The sequence below is a fragment of the Phascolarctos cinereus genome, unplaced genomic scaffold (genome assembly GCF_003287225.1).
Source record: "Phascolarctos cinereus isolate Bilbo 61053 unplaced genomic scaffold, phaCin_HiC Scaffold_1;HRSCAF=81, whole genome shotgun sequence".
Taxonomy (NCBI): Eukaryota; Metazoa; Chordata; class Mammalia; order Diprotodontia; family Phascolarctidae; genus Phascolarctos; species Phascolarctos cinereus.
In genome coordinates this window covers 53,253,944-53,272,179 of record NW_027555514.1, presented here as the reverse complement: position 1 = coordinate 53,272,179, position 18,236 = coordinate 53,253,944, and the positions used below count along the sequence as shown (strand labels likewise).

The window sequence follows — 18,236 nt, the reverse complement described above, 5'->3', positions numbered from 1 at the left end:
GCCAACCCAGTTTCCTTAACACCCCACTTTTCTCATGTTTACAGCTGCTCAAGAACCTTCTAGAGCTCCCTGTTCCCTCAGGAAATCTTTGCTGATAGGAAAATAATAATCCTTTGCCAGACTTTTACAGTCCTGCACAATCTGGTCTCAGCATTTTGAGAGGGCATGATGTAGTAGAAGGCACACTGATCTTGGAAGTAGAAGATGTAGATGCCACTTACCTTCTGCCATGCTTTGTACCCATGGGCAGGACTATGAGACTCACTTTTCTCATCTGTAAAATGAGGACAAGAATATTTATGCTACCAACCCGACAAGGTTAGGGTTAGGAAAACAGTTTGCAAACCTTAAAGTACTGTATAAATGTGACCTGTTGCTGATGAAGAGAGGGAAGCAGTGCAGAGCTAGCTTAGGAGTTAGGAAGATCTCTATTCCCTGACCCACCCACCCAAATTTGTCAAATTAATTCCCACTCTTCCTCCACCAATCGTCTCCAGCCACATCCATATCCATTTTCTGGCATTTCGCTAAACAATTAGACTCAACATAGGCTCTGTCCTTTTTTACAATCTTGATCAACTCTTCCTATACCCAATCTACCTATCCAATTCCCAGAGGCCTAAAGCCCAGCAAATTTCCAACTTTCTCCATGAAGACTTCTCAGACTACTCCAGCTCTCAGCAATCTCTCCTTTCTCTGAACTTTTATCGGACCTCTCTGTCAGTAACCCCACTCTCTCTCTTAATTGGGTACTAATTATGAATAGTCTATCCTTTTTTTCTTGAAGGTAGGCATCACATACTTTTCCCCTGTCTCCCCTCACTCAAACACACAACATGCATAATGGGATCACAGATTACAGGGATCTTAAAGCCCTAGTCTAAACTATTCATTTTACAGAAGAGGAAATTGAGGCAGGATATGAAGTTACTTGACCAACGTCACAAAGGGCCTTACCCAGAACCTAAATCCCAGAGCAGGAATGGACTTCAGAGACCATCTACTCTTAGCAGTCCGTTACTTGACAAATTAAGAAACTGAGGCCTAGGGACACAGCTATTAAACATCAGAGTTGGGATTTGAAACCTGCCTCTCAGTTGCTGGTCCTTCCACTGTGGCAATTTGTCGGTCTCCTAACTCCCTGATGTAAACGTTAATCCACGATCCAGGGGGGCAATCAAAAGTACCCCACCCCCCACCCCGCTGGATTAATAGGCTGCAGAAAAGGAAAAATGGATCCTTTCACAGGGTAGGACCAGGCTTTCCAAATCCCTTGCACTTCGGGGAAACAAGCAAAATTGCTGCCGCAAGATATTTTTGGTGGAAAGTCTGAGCCGTGAACACAGCCCAGCATTAGGCAGAGGCCTCCAGCCAAGGAGATGCCCAGTAGCTCCAAACTCCCCTTGGACAGAAAGCCTTCCATGGGAGGAACACGTGGGTAACCAAAGGCTGCGGACTAGTGCCCGCCAGGTGGCATGGGGCACGGGCGGGCTCCCGCGCTGAGAGGGCAGCAGCCGCAGGCCAGGGAGCAGCGTGTCCAGAAGCCTCAGCGTTGAAGAAAAGCCATCTCGCTCCTGGGCCGGCTCATCTCCGGGCCCCCACGCGCCACGCCCACGCCCACGCCCGCGAGCTTCGTGCCGCGGAGTGCGGCCGCCAGGGGGTGACAAAGAGCACGGCGTGCTCTCCAGTCTCCGATGCCAGAACCCACTCTTCCCTCCCGATACCTTCCACCAGCCACCGCCGCTAAGAGGCAGCCGGGGGGAAGGGAAGGAAGGAGAAGGGGGGAGGAGAGAGAGGGAGGGGAGAGGAGCCCTGGACGGGATGCAGGCGCAGAACAGCCGCGCGCCTGTCACCGCTGGTCAGCCCCTGCCTGCCCAGCTCTCCTCGCCCGGCTGCCCTCCTCCGCCAGCCGGGCTTCAGCAGAGGCGCACGGGGCTGCTTGCGCCTTCCCCGCGGCACCTCGTCTCCTCCTCCTCCTTCTCCTCCTCCTGCACCCTCTCGGGGCTCGGGCAAAGTTTGCTGGAGGGCAGGACGCGGACGCGAGATGGCTCGGGGCCACCCCCGCTGCCCGGCCGCGGGGAGCCGGGAGCAGCTGCCGGCTCCCCTCTGGGGCTTCTGGGCAGCCCTGGGGATGCTCTGCTCACCCGCCTCCCAGGCGTTCAACCTGGACGTGAACAAGCTCACCGTGTACAGCGGGCCCGAGGGCAGCTACTTCGGCTATGCAGTGGACTTCCACATACCTGACCCGCGAACGTAAGTAGTCCCAGTCTCTCTCCCGGGACAGGTCTTCCAGACCCCGTCCACCGGAGATGGCCCTCCGCTTACCTCTCACCTTGAAGATGTCCACCTCTAGGAACCCCTAGTCTGAAGGAAGGCGATTGATCAGGGCCGTCACTGCCCCTATCCTTCCCTTGCCGTGCTCCGATACCCAAACTCTCTCATCTCTTCTTTTGCCGAACTGTAGGTACACCCGAAAGGAGAGAGGCAGCGCTGGTACAGCTAGCACTGGGAGAGGTCCGCGGACCCTGACTTGTCCGTCGCAGTAATGATATGACAACGCCCTGGACGAAACAAAGACAGACTAGCAAAAACTAAACAGAAACCTGTCCCATGAAAAGCTGCTTCTGCTGCCTGTTTACACATTGCTGGGAACTAGATTTAGGGAATGTTTGGGGGACCGAGAGCATGGGGCGACTCTGTGGATAAGCAGCTGCGCTTGTCCTTTGACTTTTCTCCTTCTTTCATCTCACCGTTGTGTATTTATATACAAACAGCTCCATCTGGAGGGACACCCTATACTCCCCCCCAAAAAAAAAACCCCAGTGTTTCTGATGCAGAGAGATTTCGGGCAAAGAATTGGTCGCTTAACAAGATTTACCCCCACAATAAGAACTTGTCTATCTCTAGGATCTTAGGAGTGTAGGCAAGTCATTTCTCGACATTCTTGTGCCCAAGATGTTAACTTTGGCCCAAATGTTTTGCAGAGTGAGTATCTTGGTGGGAGCTCCCAAAGCCAACACTAGTCAGCCGGATATAGTGGAGGGTGGCGCTGTCTATTACTGCCCCTGGCCGGCCACTGGAGATGTTCAATGCAAGCAGATTCCGTTTGACACTACTAGTAAGTGATTTTTTTTTAACATTAATTAACTAAACACTCATTTCAGATCACCATTTGCTACAGCCACCCCCCGAAATCAAAATCGGACTCTACTTACACTCTGGTCAACTTGTTTGATGTATTAGGATGTGCAGGTCCCAAGAGAAACCAGCTTTTCCAGGCATGCCTATCTGAGTGTGCGGCACGAGGGGTGTTTAATGGGCTCTAGAGAACTAATAATATCATGACCTTGAGGATTTGAACTTATCCAAGTAGTTGCAGTTTTCCTTAGTATCCTGGGACCAGCGAGGGCATACTCCAGAAAAAGCACAAATGTTATACAACAGCCTTGGCAGAGAACTTGGTTTATTCCTAACCGCAAATCTGGGAGCAGACGGATTCTGCAAGCCTCGAGTGTCCCAACTCCCAGGGCAAATCTTAGTTGCTACAAACTGAGTCTTTACTTCATGTTGCCATTTAATTCCTTACAGAAAGCAGGAATTTTCTTTCAAAATATTGGACATTGGATGCAAACTAGTACAGTCAGAGTGTGGATGGATTACATTCGTTTCCAAAATCCCCAGACAGCTGTTTCTTATTTAATTAAAAGGAAAATACATTTTAAACAACTCAGGCTGGTTCTGTTTTCTGTGGTGTTTTCCTCTTTATGTCCTGAGAAAATAATTTAAACCCAGTGCTTTTGAAAACATTAACACTGAATGTTTTAATTTATTCTGGCAAATCTTTATGAATACAGAAACTTTGCATCATTACACAGCACGCACCTATCTTTTTTCTCAAGCAAACGGAAATCTATCAACTATGATGGAAGCCCTGAGTTGAGAAGAGTATCATTTGAAATACCTTTCAAATCACTCACCTAATCCCTGAAATCAGCCTGTGAATTTGGTTCTATAACCGCTAACTCTTCATTGTTAAATACATGGGAAAACTGTGCAATAGTGGAGACTGCTTGCTGCCTTTAAAGTCAGAGTCCCTGGATTTGAATTCTGTCTGTTTCACTTCTTACTTGTTTGACCTTGGGCAAGTTATTCCCACTTTCTAGCCTTCTGTTTCCCTTAATGTAAAATCAAGGAGCTGGATGAAATGCCATTTGACACCCCTTGCAGCTCTAACTCCACAATCCTATGTGCATTTGCAATTTACACGTCACCCAGGTGAAATAACATGGGTAATTGATATTTTGTGCTTATAAATAATGTGTAGTTAGGACTTTAAGGAAATTAGTTATTTCTATTTTTTTCCAGGAGATAGTATCTCAAAAGATGAAATCACTCCTGTTAGAAATACCTTGAATTAGGGCCAAAAGAGAAAGTAAATGTATAAAGTATCATTTTTAAAGTTAAAATTCCCCCCCCATTAGGAAGGTGGGGGGGTAGGGTTTGGCTATGTAGATTGGGAAATGTAGGTGGTATAACTTTAAATTCTTGTCAATATGGTTTTTTAATGTCAATTCATTTAATTTGTTAAAATTGTGAATATGTTTCTTTTTAAATGCATTTATAATTTGTCCTTGACTTCTGCCCTTTCCCAATTGAAAAAACAACCCCCCAAAAAATAAAACCTTCATCATAAACATGTATAGTCTAGTAAAGCAAATTCCCCAAAATAGGCAATCTATAACTCTCTCTATTTTGAGTTAATCACATTTCTAGCAGAAAACGAACAGCTTATTTCATCTTTGTTCTTTTGGGTATCAGCTCCCTGATCAGAATTCTCAAGTCTTTCAAAGTTGTTTTTCTTTATAATGTCATTAAAAAAAATATCCTCCTAGTTCTACTGACTTTCCTCTGCATTAGTTCACAGAGGTCTTCCCAGTTTCCTCTGAAATGGTTTTATTTCATCATTTCTTATTGCACAATAATATCCCATTACATTTACATACTATAATCTGTTTATCCTTTTCCCAATAGGAAGACATTGCCTTGGTTTCCAATTTTGGGGCTACTAGGAAAAGAGTTGCTATAAATAGTTTGTGTAAATTGGTCTTTTTCCGAATTCTTTGAAAGTATTCATCTAGTAGTGTCACTTTCATTTACATATATGCACCCTCCCTACCCAACAAGCCATTCTTTATAACAAAGAATAAGAAAGAAAGAGGGGGGGGGAAAGAATTCAGCAAGGCTAACGAAGTCAGATCTGACAAGATACGGAATGTCACACACCATAGTCCCCTACTCCTTCAAAGAGAGGAGGGAGGATCATTTTCTTATTTCTTGAAGGATAAGCCTGATCATTATACTTGCCATTTACCATTAACAAAATCAGATTTGTTTGTTTGTTTTTGTCCTCTAGTTCCCATTCATTTGTTATTGTTGTGTGTCTTACTTACCAGGTTCTTTGCATCAGTTCATATGTCTTCCCAAGCTTCTCTGAATTCTTCATACTTATCATTTCTCTATAGTTATTTATCAGTGTTTTCATTGTTTTAAAAGATCTTTTGAATTATTTCTTTCAAGGCCTTCTTGTGAGCTCCTTATTTTTATCATAGGACTTCAATTGCCATTTTTGTTAAATGCTGCAGGTGTCTTCATGCCATTTGTTATAAGCTTTCACTTAAAAGATGGAAGTTGGGAAATTAAAATCTACTTACTGACTTTCATTTGTACAGGAAATGTTTCTACCACTGCAATCGTTTTAACAGGATTTTGAAAGCTTCCCCAGTTACTGACATCAGCTTTAGGAATGATCTTTCTAAATCAGCAAAGTGAAACATTTAAACGGAACAAAGTTGAAAGTCTCATCCGAAAAGCAATATAACAAAATTTATATTTTAACTAAAGCACTTTACACTTGGATCTCTTAATAGTGAAGATGCAATGATCAGTACCATCATAACTTTAGTCAAAGGAAAATAATCACATATAATTTGAGGAATGTATTTAGTTTTACTAAGAAGTAACATACATCACAGAAAATATTGAATCCAATTGTCAGCATAAAATGAGAATTAAAATGGAGAGTTACTTTTATATCCCAAGTCATACATCTGCCTTTAGCATGAACTTCTTTAGCTACAGAGACAATAAATATCTGTCACATGGAGAAGTTATAATTGAATCCATTTCTCATTAATCATTATAATAACAATCTTGCTTCAAAATGTGAACAGAGTACAGACTGAGAATGAGAAATGTGTATAATTACACATTTAACTTACGAAAGGGTTCTATTCCCAAAGTTCATTTGTGGGTTGGCTGTTTGGAACCAGAAACTCTTTTTTCCCATAGATAGATTATCATCAGTTATAGTTAGGGTCTTGGGCTATACTGCAAAAGCCTAATCAGGTCATAGTATGTAGATGAAATATGGCACATTTACAATGAAAAAAATGTTAGAAAACAATACTGTCTCAAGACTAGTTATTTGACAAAGAAACAATACAAATAAATGAGGTTTCTTGACCACTTGTCCTTGAGGAAAATGCAGTTTTAATGAGAGAAGGATGAGAAAGGAAGAGAGACCTCTATGAAGATTTAAAGAGGTATTTTGTGTACTTTCAAGGGCTTTTGTATTAATTTGTATTAATAAGGGTTATTGTATTGGCTCTTAACTATGGATAATTTAATTTCAAAATTGTGACTTTCTTTTTTTCTTGATAGATTTCATAGAGTTGTAGATTTAGAACTGGATGGGATCTTGGGGCTCATATAAGTCAGATATATGAGGAAACTGAGGCCTAGAAAAGTCAAGAGATTTTCAACATTCGCAAAAGCAATAAATGGCAGAGGTAGACTGGAAGCCACCAACTCACACTTCAACTCTAGTACCATACTCTGTTTTTATGCCTGTCATCCATGATCACATTCAGTTTTGGGTTCACGAGTGGAATGAAGATGGGGAAATAAAGAGAGCAAGAAATAAAAAGAAGAGAGTCAATTTCATAAGGACAAAGGTAGGAATTGAGGAGGGTAAAGTAGGTGTAAAAAAATTTCCTAGGATGCATCTTTATAGATTTCACAGAATATGAGATCTGGGTGGGAATTTAGAATCACCTAGTTTAATCCTTCAGAGTATAAAAGAAAAAGAAAAAACATCAATGGAAAATAGAGGTAGAGAGGAAAATGTTACTACCATCCTTCACCACTGCCCAAGAAGAAAGTGGTGGGAAAGAGAAAATTCCTTACATATGCCACCAGGGGGTACTGTTGACTAAAGACAACTTTGTTGCTTTTCAACATGGCCTCTGAGTAGGTAGGGGTGGGCCAGTGAAATACACCGGAAATTCATATCTTAGGTGTCTATGACTCAGGAGTACCTACATTGTTTGCCTAATGCATACCAGTTATCTTATTCACCTGGCCCTAGGAGATGGAACTCAAAAAAGCAGAATTGAACACAACAAGAATTTAATAAGCACATATTCTGTGCCAGGTGTTAGGGCAGCTAGGCATCATGGATGGTGAAATGACATTGTAGTTAGGAAGACCTGGGTTTAAAGTTTGCCTCTGACACATACTGACTGTGTGATCATGGGTAAACTACTCACCTCTCAGTAATCTGGGCAACTCTTAGACTTTAAGTCTTAGGTAAGTTGCTTATCTGCATTGCTGAAGGGAGTTTCCACATTAGGAAGTCTAAAATCTGATGAAATCACATCAGAATATGTCCCAGTACTGTAGATTCAAAGACAAAAATGAAACAGTCCCTGCTCTTACAGAGTTCACATGCTAATTGGAGGAGACAGCACATAAAAGCACATTCAGCTGCAGGGCAGATGGAAAGGCTCAGAAATCTGAAGGATTTGGTGGTGGGATAGATGGCAAGACCGAGGGGTCCTCAGGTCATGAAAATAGGTCAGATGACTGTGCTTGGGGATTTCAAGGCATAGAGGCTGGGCAGATGGTAAGGCATGATGGCCTTCCAAGTCATATGAAGGAATAGAGTTGGTGACTGACTTCTCATCCAAGTGGTGTGAGGAGCTAATCAGCAAGGGGCAGAGGGTGCTCCAAGGATGGCAGATGTTTCTGGTTGTCCCAGATGGATTCACACAGTAGGGACTTAATAAGTGTTTATTGATTGATTTTGTGTGTGAGAGAGAGAAAGATGAGGGCTGGATTTGCAGACTGGGAAATCATCTGTGTAGAGATGAAAATCAGACTCAGAGGATCTAATGAAGACGGAAGGAACTGAAAAAGAAGAGGTAGATGAAGCCATCACAAGGATTAAGAGTGAAACCAATTCTCAGTGGGATGTCTTAGAACAAAAGTAAATGGTGAAAATAATTTTGTTGCTGATTATGGACATTCTACAGTCAATTTTGCTAGAATGCATTTACTCCATAAAGGGAGAGCAGGGCTATCCTTGGGCAGGTGCAGTCCTAAGTGCCAGTGTTAGAAGTGTGGCATGGCCTGAACACGTCATGTAGTTGGGGGTCTTCAACTTCTCCCCACCCCTCAGGTTTTATAGGGGATCAGATTAAAATGCACTTAAGTACATCATCCTTATTGGCTGATTGTGTGTGTGTGTGTGTGTGTGTGTGTTCGTGTGTGTGTTCATCTCAAGTCTTATTTGGTACTACCTGACAGAGCTGCTCCTCTTCCTCCCCTCCTTTCTACATCCTACTTCCAATCACTGCCCAGCACAAAGCTTATTCTGAGGATCTCCAGAGAGACGGAGAGAGAGAAAGAGAAAGAGAAAGACAGAGAGTAAGTTTCTGAGAATTCACCTAGGTAAGTACAGAGAAACTCATTACCAGTAGGCTGGCCACTTGGGGATGAATTTTTTATCTAGGACAACCCATGAAATAAAGAAAAAATACATACACATAAATCCATATAATGTGGCATGCTGTTTTAAGTGATAATATACATATATGTATGTGTATGTGTATATACATTTATATGAAATATGTTAAAAAAACATACCTTTCTTGGGACTATTCAATTGAAATAATTTTTCATTCAAGACCTGTTGGGCCAGATGGCATACCAGCATCTTTGCTGATTCTTGAAAACAAACACCTTTAAAAACAGGATCACCAATTTTTCCATTGCCTTGGTTTCTGTTGGATCTGTGGCAGTAACTGACTAAAGCTGCTCAGCTTAGACACTAAGAAAAACTGGCTCATAACTCAGTTCAGTTCCTGACTCTGAAGTCTGATCCTCACTCTGTTCCAGTTTAGTTGCTTTTTCATTTTAGAAATGGCTTTCTCAAACGATCACCATTAGTTTTGCTTTCATGTTCAAGGCTGCTAGGCTTTATCCCCTGTACATCAGTGGTGTGACCTCAGTGCTCCAAGCTTGTATGTTATATCTTTTCTACTTCCCACAGGTAAAACCAAGCACAGAAGGCATGCAACATCTCAACTACTCTCCTTGAATACGTTTCAAGTCTGGAAAGAAGGGAACTTTGGGGAAGCATATGGTGCTGTGGGGGGTACAGAGGATGGTTCATTTTCCTGCCCTATTCCAGAATGCACTTCTCTCATTTTCCTTCTGCCTTTCCCCTTTTGTTTCAATCAAGCCAAATTCCCCTCCATCATTATGCCCTATTCTTGTACTCTCATCTAGGACTTCTATATTCTCTCAATACTTACTTTTTGTTAAACATCTACCAGTTCATTTCAAAATCCCCACCAAAGTTTACTTCTTCTTCTCCCTAACCACTTGAAACCAACCTGAGGTCAAAGAAGGATGGAGGCAACCAAAAGAAGGTGAAGAGAAGCAAAATCTCTCCCCTCTGGTTTCATAAGATCATATTCTTAGAGGAAGAAGAGGGGCCCATGTAGTCTAACTCATTTTACATATAAGGAAACGGAAGTCGATGGAAGGCAAATGGTGTACTCAAGGTCATGCAGGTAGCACCAAAGACCAAATTCCCACAATAATAAAAGGAAAAATGATGCTTGCCCGTCACATAAGCTTGGAGAACAAAGGTCATATCATTTATGTACTCTGAGTAAAGTATACCACATTGGAGACATTCCGTGGTGTTAAAAAATGCAAATCACAGAAACAATACTGATAAGAGAAATTCATTTCTGTCTTTTGTTGCATCCCCAGCTCTGTAATGCAGTACTTGGTATATAGTAAGTGCTCAATAAATGCTTGTAGGCTCACTAATATGAGAAATGAGTATTGGTACAATTGGGAACCACTCACAATTAAGGTCCCACATAAAAAATCAGTAGGAAGAAGTAGGGGGAACCATCAGGGTTTAAAATCCATCTAACTTAAAAAATCCTCCCCTAACCCCCATTTAGAAAAAATACTTAGAATTTGCCTGGCCTTAATTTATGGACTTTGGTTGGTTGTCTGTCTGTCTGTCTGTCTGTCTGTCTTTCTTTGGTCTTAAAATGGGAGACAGGTTGATTTTTTTCAAAGCTCTGGAAAGAGTGGAATTTTTGTTGGGATAGTGTTTTCCTTTGGAGACTAGAAGGCTTTGTTTTGAGGGGGTCTGTTTTATTTTGTGCTGGGTAAGACCACAATGAGAAGCAGCTTAAACCATCTGGTGTTGTGACTGGTACATGACTGGGGTCTGATAATGTTGGGTGTGCCCATGCTCTCTTGGGATGATGAGGGTGGGATTGGGGGGAACATAGTGGTCACAGAAGCCTTTTTTTGATTTCTTAACTCAGAAAGAAAGCAGTTTCTGTTCAGGACAATAAGAGGAAAGAAAAGAAGAAAATGTAGGTCAGAGCTTGTCTGTTGAACAATGGCAGAAATGTAAGAATTATGTTAATTGGGGCACAACTGAAGGGAAGAGAAAGATGTTTCAATCTAGAGCCCCAGTAGGAAGGAGAGGGGGAGGGAATTTTAAAGGTTCCTCAAAGTAGCATTCTTTTTGCTGCTAAGAGGTGCTTAAAAAAACAAAAGCCTATAGGAATTTACCATACCATCAAAAGAAGATTCTAGATATTCATAGGAAGTGTGAGGGCCAAGAGGTTTCCTTTTCCATATAGATTCCAGTGTTTCACCAAAATTAGCATGTGTGAATCAGAAGCAGGTCAGGATTGGCAAATTGAATAATAGACCAACAAATCATGATGTAGTGGAAAGAGAAATGGACATGGAGGCAAAGCCCATTTCATAGTATCACAATCTAAGAGGAGGAATGAATTGAAGAGGCCTTCTGGTCATTCAGCATGTAGCTATATGCTGGGCACTGTGCCAGGTGCTGGGACTACAAGTACCAAGAATTGATTTTTCTTTGTATCCTTAGTGCTTGGCACAATGCCCTGTACATAGTAGGCACTTAATAAATGCCTGTTGACTTGTTGACTTTACTTGACAGTCCTTATAAGGAACTTACGTTCTAATGAGGGAGGCAACAATTCTATATATAAATAAAGTATATGCTAGAGGTCATATAATATGATACATATATAAGATGTAATCTACTACATATAATACATGTAACATATATGTTGTGTTGTTCATATATGTTCAGCCATGTCCAACTCTTCCTTACCTCATTTGGGGTTTTCTTGGCAGAGATACTAGAGTAGTTTGCCATTTCCTTCTCCAGCTCATTTTATAGATGAGAAAACTGAGGCAACAATAGGGTTAAGTGACTTGCCCAGGGTCACACAGCTAGTAAGTGTCTGAGGCCATATTTGAACTCAAAAAAATGAGTCTTCCCTAGGTCCAATACTCTATCTACTGTGCCACCTAGCTTTTTGTATATATGTATGCGTGTGTGTGTATGTATATACACATACATATACATATATGTATGTATATATATGGGTGTGTGTATATATATATACATATACATATACGTATACGTATCCGTATGTGTATGTATATGGGTGTGTATATACATATTTGTATGTATATATACATACACACGTATGCCCATATACACACATTGACCTATAAATTCATAGACGTGTATATGTTTGTATATTATATATATGGGAGGGGAGTGTGCATGTATTGTTGTTTAGTTGTGTGCAACTCTTTGTGACCCCGTGGACCATAGCCCACCAGTATAGCCCAGGGGATTTTCTTGGCAAAGATACTGGAGTGGTTTGCCATTTCCTTCTCCAGTGGATTAAGGCAGAGGTCAAATTCATGGTCATACAACTAGTGAGTGTCTGAGGTCACATTTGAACTCGGGCCTTCTTGACTGCAGGTCCAGCACTCTATCCCCAGAGCCATCTAGCTGCCTCCAAGGTATATGGGGTATTCAAGGACGTTTCTCAGAATCCTCTGGTGTGAGGGCTTGCTGAGCCCTTTTCAGGGCTGCTTATCCACCTTTGGTGGCCCACCAGTCACTCAAACCTTACCTATGGCTCCAAGAAGCTATAGCATGTACAGCTGCCACACCCTGGTAAAACTGTCTCAGCAGAGGGGTTAAACCAAGTGGAAAGTAACCAACAGGCCTCAAACCCATTGGTGAGTTAGGGGTGAAGATTTCCTCTGGTGGAAGAGGTGGATGAGAACAATTTGTACCAACAGCCACGAAGGCAGCTGAAGCAGGTGCTGTGGAGAGCTTAGAGCTTGGTGAGACATCAAAGACACTAAGATTATCCACTGCATCCCAGGTCATTGCCAGTTGTCTTGACTTTTGTCTTGCCACTGGACTTCAATGACAAAGGTGAAGTTACTTGTCCAGGTCACATGGCTACTAAGTGTCTGAGGCTATATTTGAACTCATGTTTTCCTGACCCCAGGACCAGCTCTCTACCCATTACATAACCTAGCTGCTTCTAGTAGGGAGGGGGAGGACTGTCCAATAGAACTGGGAAGCAGGGTTGTGACTGAGATGTGTAGGGCTTTAAAAGCTAAAGAGAATACTTTATATTTGATTCCAGAGGCAAGAGAAAACTACTGGGATTTACTTATGGTCAGATCTTCACTTAAAGAAATTACTTTGGTAGTAACATGGAGGGTAGATTAGAGTGGTGAGACCCTTGAGACAGGAAGACCAGTTTGGAGGCTGTTGCATTAATCTAGGTGAGTGGTCAATAGGGACCTAATTAAGAATTTCACTCTGTGAGTGGAGGGTAAGAGTCAGATGAAAGATAGATTGTGGAGGAAGAAACAGGGAGAGTGAGGAGTCATCGATGATGCTGAGACTATGTACCCGAGACACTGGCAAGATGGCAGTGCCTGTGGCTTAGCTAGGGAAATTTAGAAGAGGTAAGGGGTTTTTTTTAGAGGGAGAGGAGCATAAGTTCAGGTTTGGTTATGTTGAACTTAAGATGTCAAACAAAACTTCAAAACTAAACCAAAATTCCCTTTGTAATACCCCTGATAAGTGGTCTTCAGTTTGGTTAGAGATACTAAGTGATAGCTAATGTGCTAGCTCCCAAGGCAACCCATTCTACTTTAGGGCCAGCTACTTGGCACAGTGGGTAGGGTGCTGGGCCTGGAGTCAAGAAGACTCATCTTCCTGAATTCAAATCAGATACCTACTAGCTGTATGACCCTAGGCAGGTCACTTAATTCTGTTTGCCTCAGTTTCCTCATCTATAAAATAAGCTAGAGAAGGAAATGGCAAACCACTCCAGCATCTTTGCCAAGAAAACCCCAAAAGGGATCACAAAGAGTCTGACACAATTGAAAATGACACTACAATTGTCAGAAAGTTTTCCTTTACATCGTATCTAAATATTAATCTTTGAAACTATCTCTGATTTCCCATAGTCCTATCCCAGGGAGGCCAATAGAACAAGTCTTGCCCATGAGTACTTTTCACATATTTTAAGACAGCTATTACATCTCCCATAATATGTCCGTCTTCCAGGCTTACCTCCAGTTTCTTTAACCTTTCTTCAAAAGACAAGATCTATGGACCCTTCAGCATCATCCTGTTTATTTCTTCTGCATACCCTCTAACTTATCAATTAATCCACAAGCATTTATTATGCACTTACTGTGTTCTAGGCGCAGTAATGTGTGTTAAGGATACAATGATTTTTTAAAAAAAAGCACCTGTCCTCAAGACATTTACATTCCATCAGGGGAAATAAAATATATTCAAATAAGTAAATGCAAAATGGATGCAGCAAATAGAAGGTAATTAGGGAGAGAGCTTGAGGTGGTGGGGTGTAAATTCAGATAGGACTGGCGTAGAAGGTGCCTCTTAAGTGGACCTTTGAAGGTCATTAGAGATTCTGAGAAACAAAAGTGAGGAGGGAGTGCATTCCAGGCATGAAGGAGAGCCCAGAGATGAGAGATGTGATGTCCTCATGCAAAAGCAACAGCAAATAGACCAATAGCTGGAGTCCAGAGTGCGTGGACAAGGATCACATACAGCAAACCGGGAAAGGTTGTTTGGAACCAAACTAAAAGACTTCAAATGCCAAAAATGGGAGTTTATGTTCTCTCCTAGAAGGTATAGGATGAATAATCATTAATAATTAATAAATGCTTATTGGATTGTAAGGAGCCACTGGGACTTTTTTAAGCAGAGAAGTGACATGGATGAACCTGTGATTTAGGAACATCTCACCAGAAGCTCTGAGGAGGACAGATTGGAGGGGCACAGATTTGAGGACTAATTAGGAAGTAATTCTAATACTTCAGGCAACAGCTGACCTGACTTTGGCTGCTAGCTTCATTAATGAAGAATAGAGGATGGGTGGGAGATGTTATAGAAATAGAATAAGCAAGACTTGGCAACCAATTGGATATAGGAACCCCAGGTTAAGAATCCCTTGCCTTAGAGGTTACCTAGTCTAACAACTGGACAGATGTGGAAATTGAAGTCCATATTAATGATAATAGCTGGTATATATAGTGCCTAGTATGTGCCAAGCATTTACAAACGTTATTTTGTTCATCTTCACAGCAGCTGTGGGAGGTGGGTGCTGTTATTATCCCGATCTTATGGTTGAGGAACCTGAAGCAGACAGCGGTTAAGTGACTTGCCCAGGGTCACATAGCTAGTGTGAACTGGATTTGAACTCAGGTTCGTCTGGACTCCCAGCCCAGCCCTCTATCTACTGAACCACCTAGGGGCCAGCGGGGGTTAAGTAGTTTGTCCAAGGCAGTGGGCAGTAGAACGTGATCATCTGACACGCTCTGCGCCCTTCGAGGTGTTTGTAACAAAGGAATGCTCCTTTGGAGACAGAGGAGACAGCGGTCACTCTAACATACACTGACTGAGGAAGCAGTTACGAGGAGGAAGTCCTTGAAACTCCAGACAGAAATGGGAAACAGACCCATCCGAGGCTGGTTGGGCAGTGTGAGCGTCAGGCGCCTGTTGCTTAATCTGCAAAATTCTTTCAAGGAGCTGAACGTCTGTGTGATGGAACAGGCTCCCAGGCACTTGGCAGAAACTTTCTGCGCCGCAGGTGCTGCGGCTTCCCGGGAGAAACGCACAAAGAAAGCTTGATGTGGTTCAGAACTCAGCTCTCGCTACTCATCTCCATGGGCAGGGATGAGATCGCTGAAACCTTACCTATTGGATGGAAAATATGAAGGTGTGGGCGCTGTGCTGGGCACTGACAAACCAACAAAAAATGAAACAGTCCCTGCGCTTGGGGGCCTCGCGGTCTGCCTCGAGCTCTATACAAGTGCACTCTGCTCTAGGTAAACCTGATGAGGGAAAGTCTGGATTTCAAAAATAGGTAAATGAGCTGGGCTGGGAGGAGTAATCCTGGTGTGGCCATTGGCTACCCATGTGATCCTTGGCAAATCACTTAACCTTCTTGGGACTCAGTTTCCTTACCTGTAAAATGACAGAACTGGACAACATAGCCTCTGAGGTGCCTTTGGGCTCTTTTCCCTATCGTCTTCCTCTCTGTCCCTATGATCTGTGACTTCAGAGGTCCCTTTCAGCTCTAAATCTGTGGTCCTACAATCCAGTCTAAAGGACAGCAGAGAGGCCAGTAATTTCTCTTAACACCTACATTTGTCCAGGGAAATTTGTAGCAGAAAAAATAAAGTTAGGTTAGCAAACCAAGAGAACGTTGTATATAGTAATAGCAATATTGTTTTAAGAACGACTTTGAGCAAATAAGTGATGTTGTCTATTATAAAAGCCTAATTAACTCCAAAGGACATATGGAGAAAGGTGCTATCTGCATCTAGAGAAAGAACTGATAAATAGAAGAATGTTTAGAATAATTTTTTATATATACTAATGGTAGCCATGGTGGGGGGTATAGTAGGGAGGAAAGAAAAAAATGAAATTTACATGATAATTTTGTTCTATATTTGAAAGGAATGGCAAGTTTTGCATAGAAAATTTGCAGTTTTGTGTACAATCATCTTTTTTATTGCACTGTTATGGAAATGCTTGTTTTATTCTATAAATTAAAAATAAAATTTAAAAAAGATATTAACAAAAGAAATATCCCTGGATTCATTTCTCAAAAAGTCATCAGGTGGCTATATGACTCCTCAGAGTTTCACATCAGATAAGCTCTTTTTAATTCTCTGATCCTCTAAAGGATTACAGAATTCACCTGTAATTTGTTGAAGTTAAAACAAGGGAGGAATTAAAAATAAGTTAGATGTAAACCTCAGAGTTTACATCGATAAGATAGCTGATCAAATACCATTAATTATGTTTGGTTGCTGGATGGCCCTATTTAATTTGTGTGTTCTTTAGAAAACTTTTATATCATATAATATGTAGGTATGAAAGGCTTTGCGGAATAGTGAATAGAGATCCCGCCTTAGGGACAGAAAGATCTGGGTTCAAATGTTGACCTCTAATTCCTTTCCAACACCAAGATTTTATGACTGTGAATTCAGTTTTGAAAATGTTGAGTATAAGGTGCCAGCAGGAATTCTAGGTGGGGATATCTGGAAGGCAAATGGAAATAGAACTCAGTGGAGGAACTTAGGGTACAGCATTATATTATTTATATAGATTTGGGAGTCATTTAGATGGAAGTGACAAATGAAGTCATGGAAGTCAATAAAATCACAAAGGGGGAGAGAGAGAAAACAGGCCAACATACAGGTTTGTGAGATACCCACTCCCAAGGATGGGAGAGATGATGGATGGGTGAAAAAGACTGAGAAGAAAAAGATCAGGAGACAAGCCTCGAAAGATAAGCATTAAGGGAGAAAAGGGGCTGTTCACGTACGTGTCAAGTGTTCTAGAATGGTCAAAGAGGCAATGGGCAGAGCATTGGACTTGGATGTTAAAATGTCACTGAGGCTCTCGTGAAGAGCAGTTTCAGCATGGTGGTGGGTGGGGAGAGGGACTAGGTTTCAGAATGCTGGAGAGTGAATAGGTACTGAGGAATTGGAGGCAGTAAGTAATGATGCCCCTTTCTACAAGTTCTTTAGTGAAAGAGAAGGGAGATAGAGAATGATAGCAGGAGAGGACAACAGGATCAAGAGAAAACCTTAATTTCTTTTGTGTTTTTTGTTTTTTAAATTTTATTTGTTTTATTTTTAATTTATGGATTGAAACAAGCATTTCCATACATAGGATAATAAAAAAGTATTAGTAATAATAATAACAATAAAAGTAGAACATAATTTTTAAAAAGATGATTGCGCATGAAACTGCAAATCTAGTGTGTACAACTTTCACAGGTAAAATCTGAGCCAAGAAAGGAACTAGTAGCTAGAGAGAGAATGAAAGTGAGAGACGGTCAATGACTGAAGCAACAGCCTGGAAGATATAGAAGGGGAGGGAATAAAGAATATAGTTGGAGGAGTTAACCTGGGTAATGATAAGGGCCACTTGATCCTCTGAGACAAGGAGGAGTTAGTGGGAAAGTAAGGACACAGAGACAGATGGCTACGGGGCGCCATAGTGCACAGAGTGCCCAGAAGACTTATCTTCCTGAGTTCAATCTGACCTCAGACACTTACTGGCTGTGTAACCCTGTACAAGTCATTTAACTCTATTTGCCTCAGTCTCTTCATCTGTAAAAATGAGCAGGAGAAAGAAATGGCAAACCTCTCCAGTATCTTTGCCAAGAAAACCCCAAATAGGGTCATAAAGAGTCAGACACAACTGAAAATGACTTGACCTACAAAGGACACAGAGAGGTTTACAGATGTGTGTGATCTCATGACCAGATGGCAACATGATGGATGGTGTCCAGTGTGTTGTAAGAAGGCAGTGAGGTATCGTGGAAAGAGGACATTGACTGCAGTTAGAGAACCTAGATTCTAATCTTAACGCTACTTTTTGACTTTGACCAAATCATGCAATCAATCTGGGCTTCAGTTTCCCTGCCTACAAGTTGCAGAGG

At 41.8% G+C, this 18,236-nt stretch overlaps 1 protein-coding gene across 1 annotated transcript in view; it reads left to right on the top strand.

Annotated features, from left to right (window-relative positions):
- The first annotated feature begins 1,796 nt into the window (after window positions 1-1,796).
- ITGA8 (integrin subunit alpha 8) overlaps window positions 1,797-18,236 on the top strand; it is a 202,716-nt gene continuing 186,276 nt past the window's right edge. The window contains exons 1-2 of the mRNA XM_020987504.2: window positions 1,797-2,253; window positions 2,985-3,118. Coding sequence (XP_020843163.1) covers window positions 2,045-2,253; window positions 2,985-3,118 — 343 coding nt within the window. The 5' untranslated portion in view covers window positions 1,797-2,044. The remainder of the gene's footprint in view (window positions 2,254-2,984; window positions 3,119-18,236) is intronic.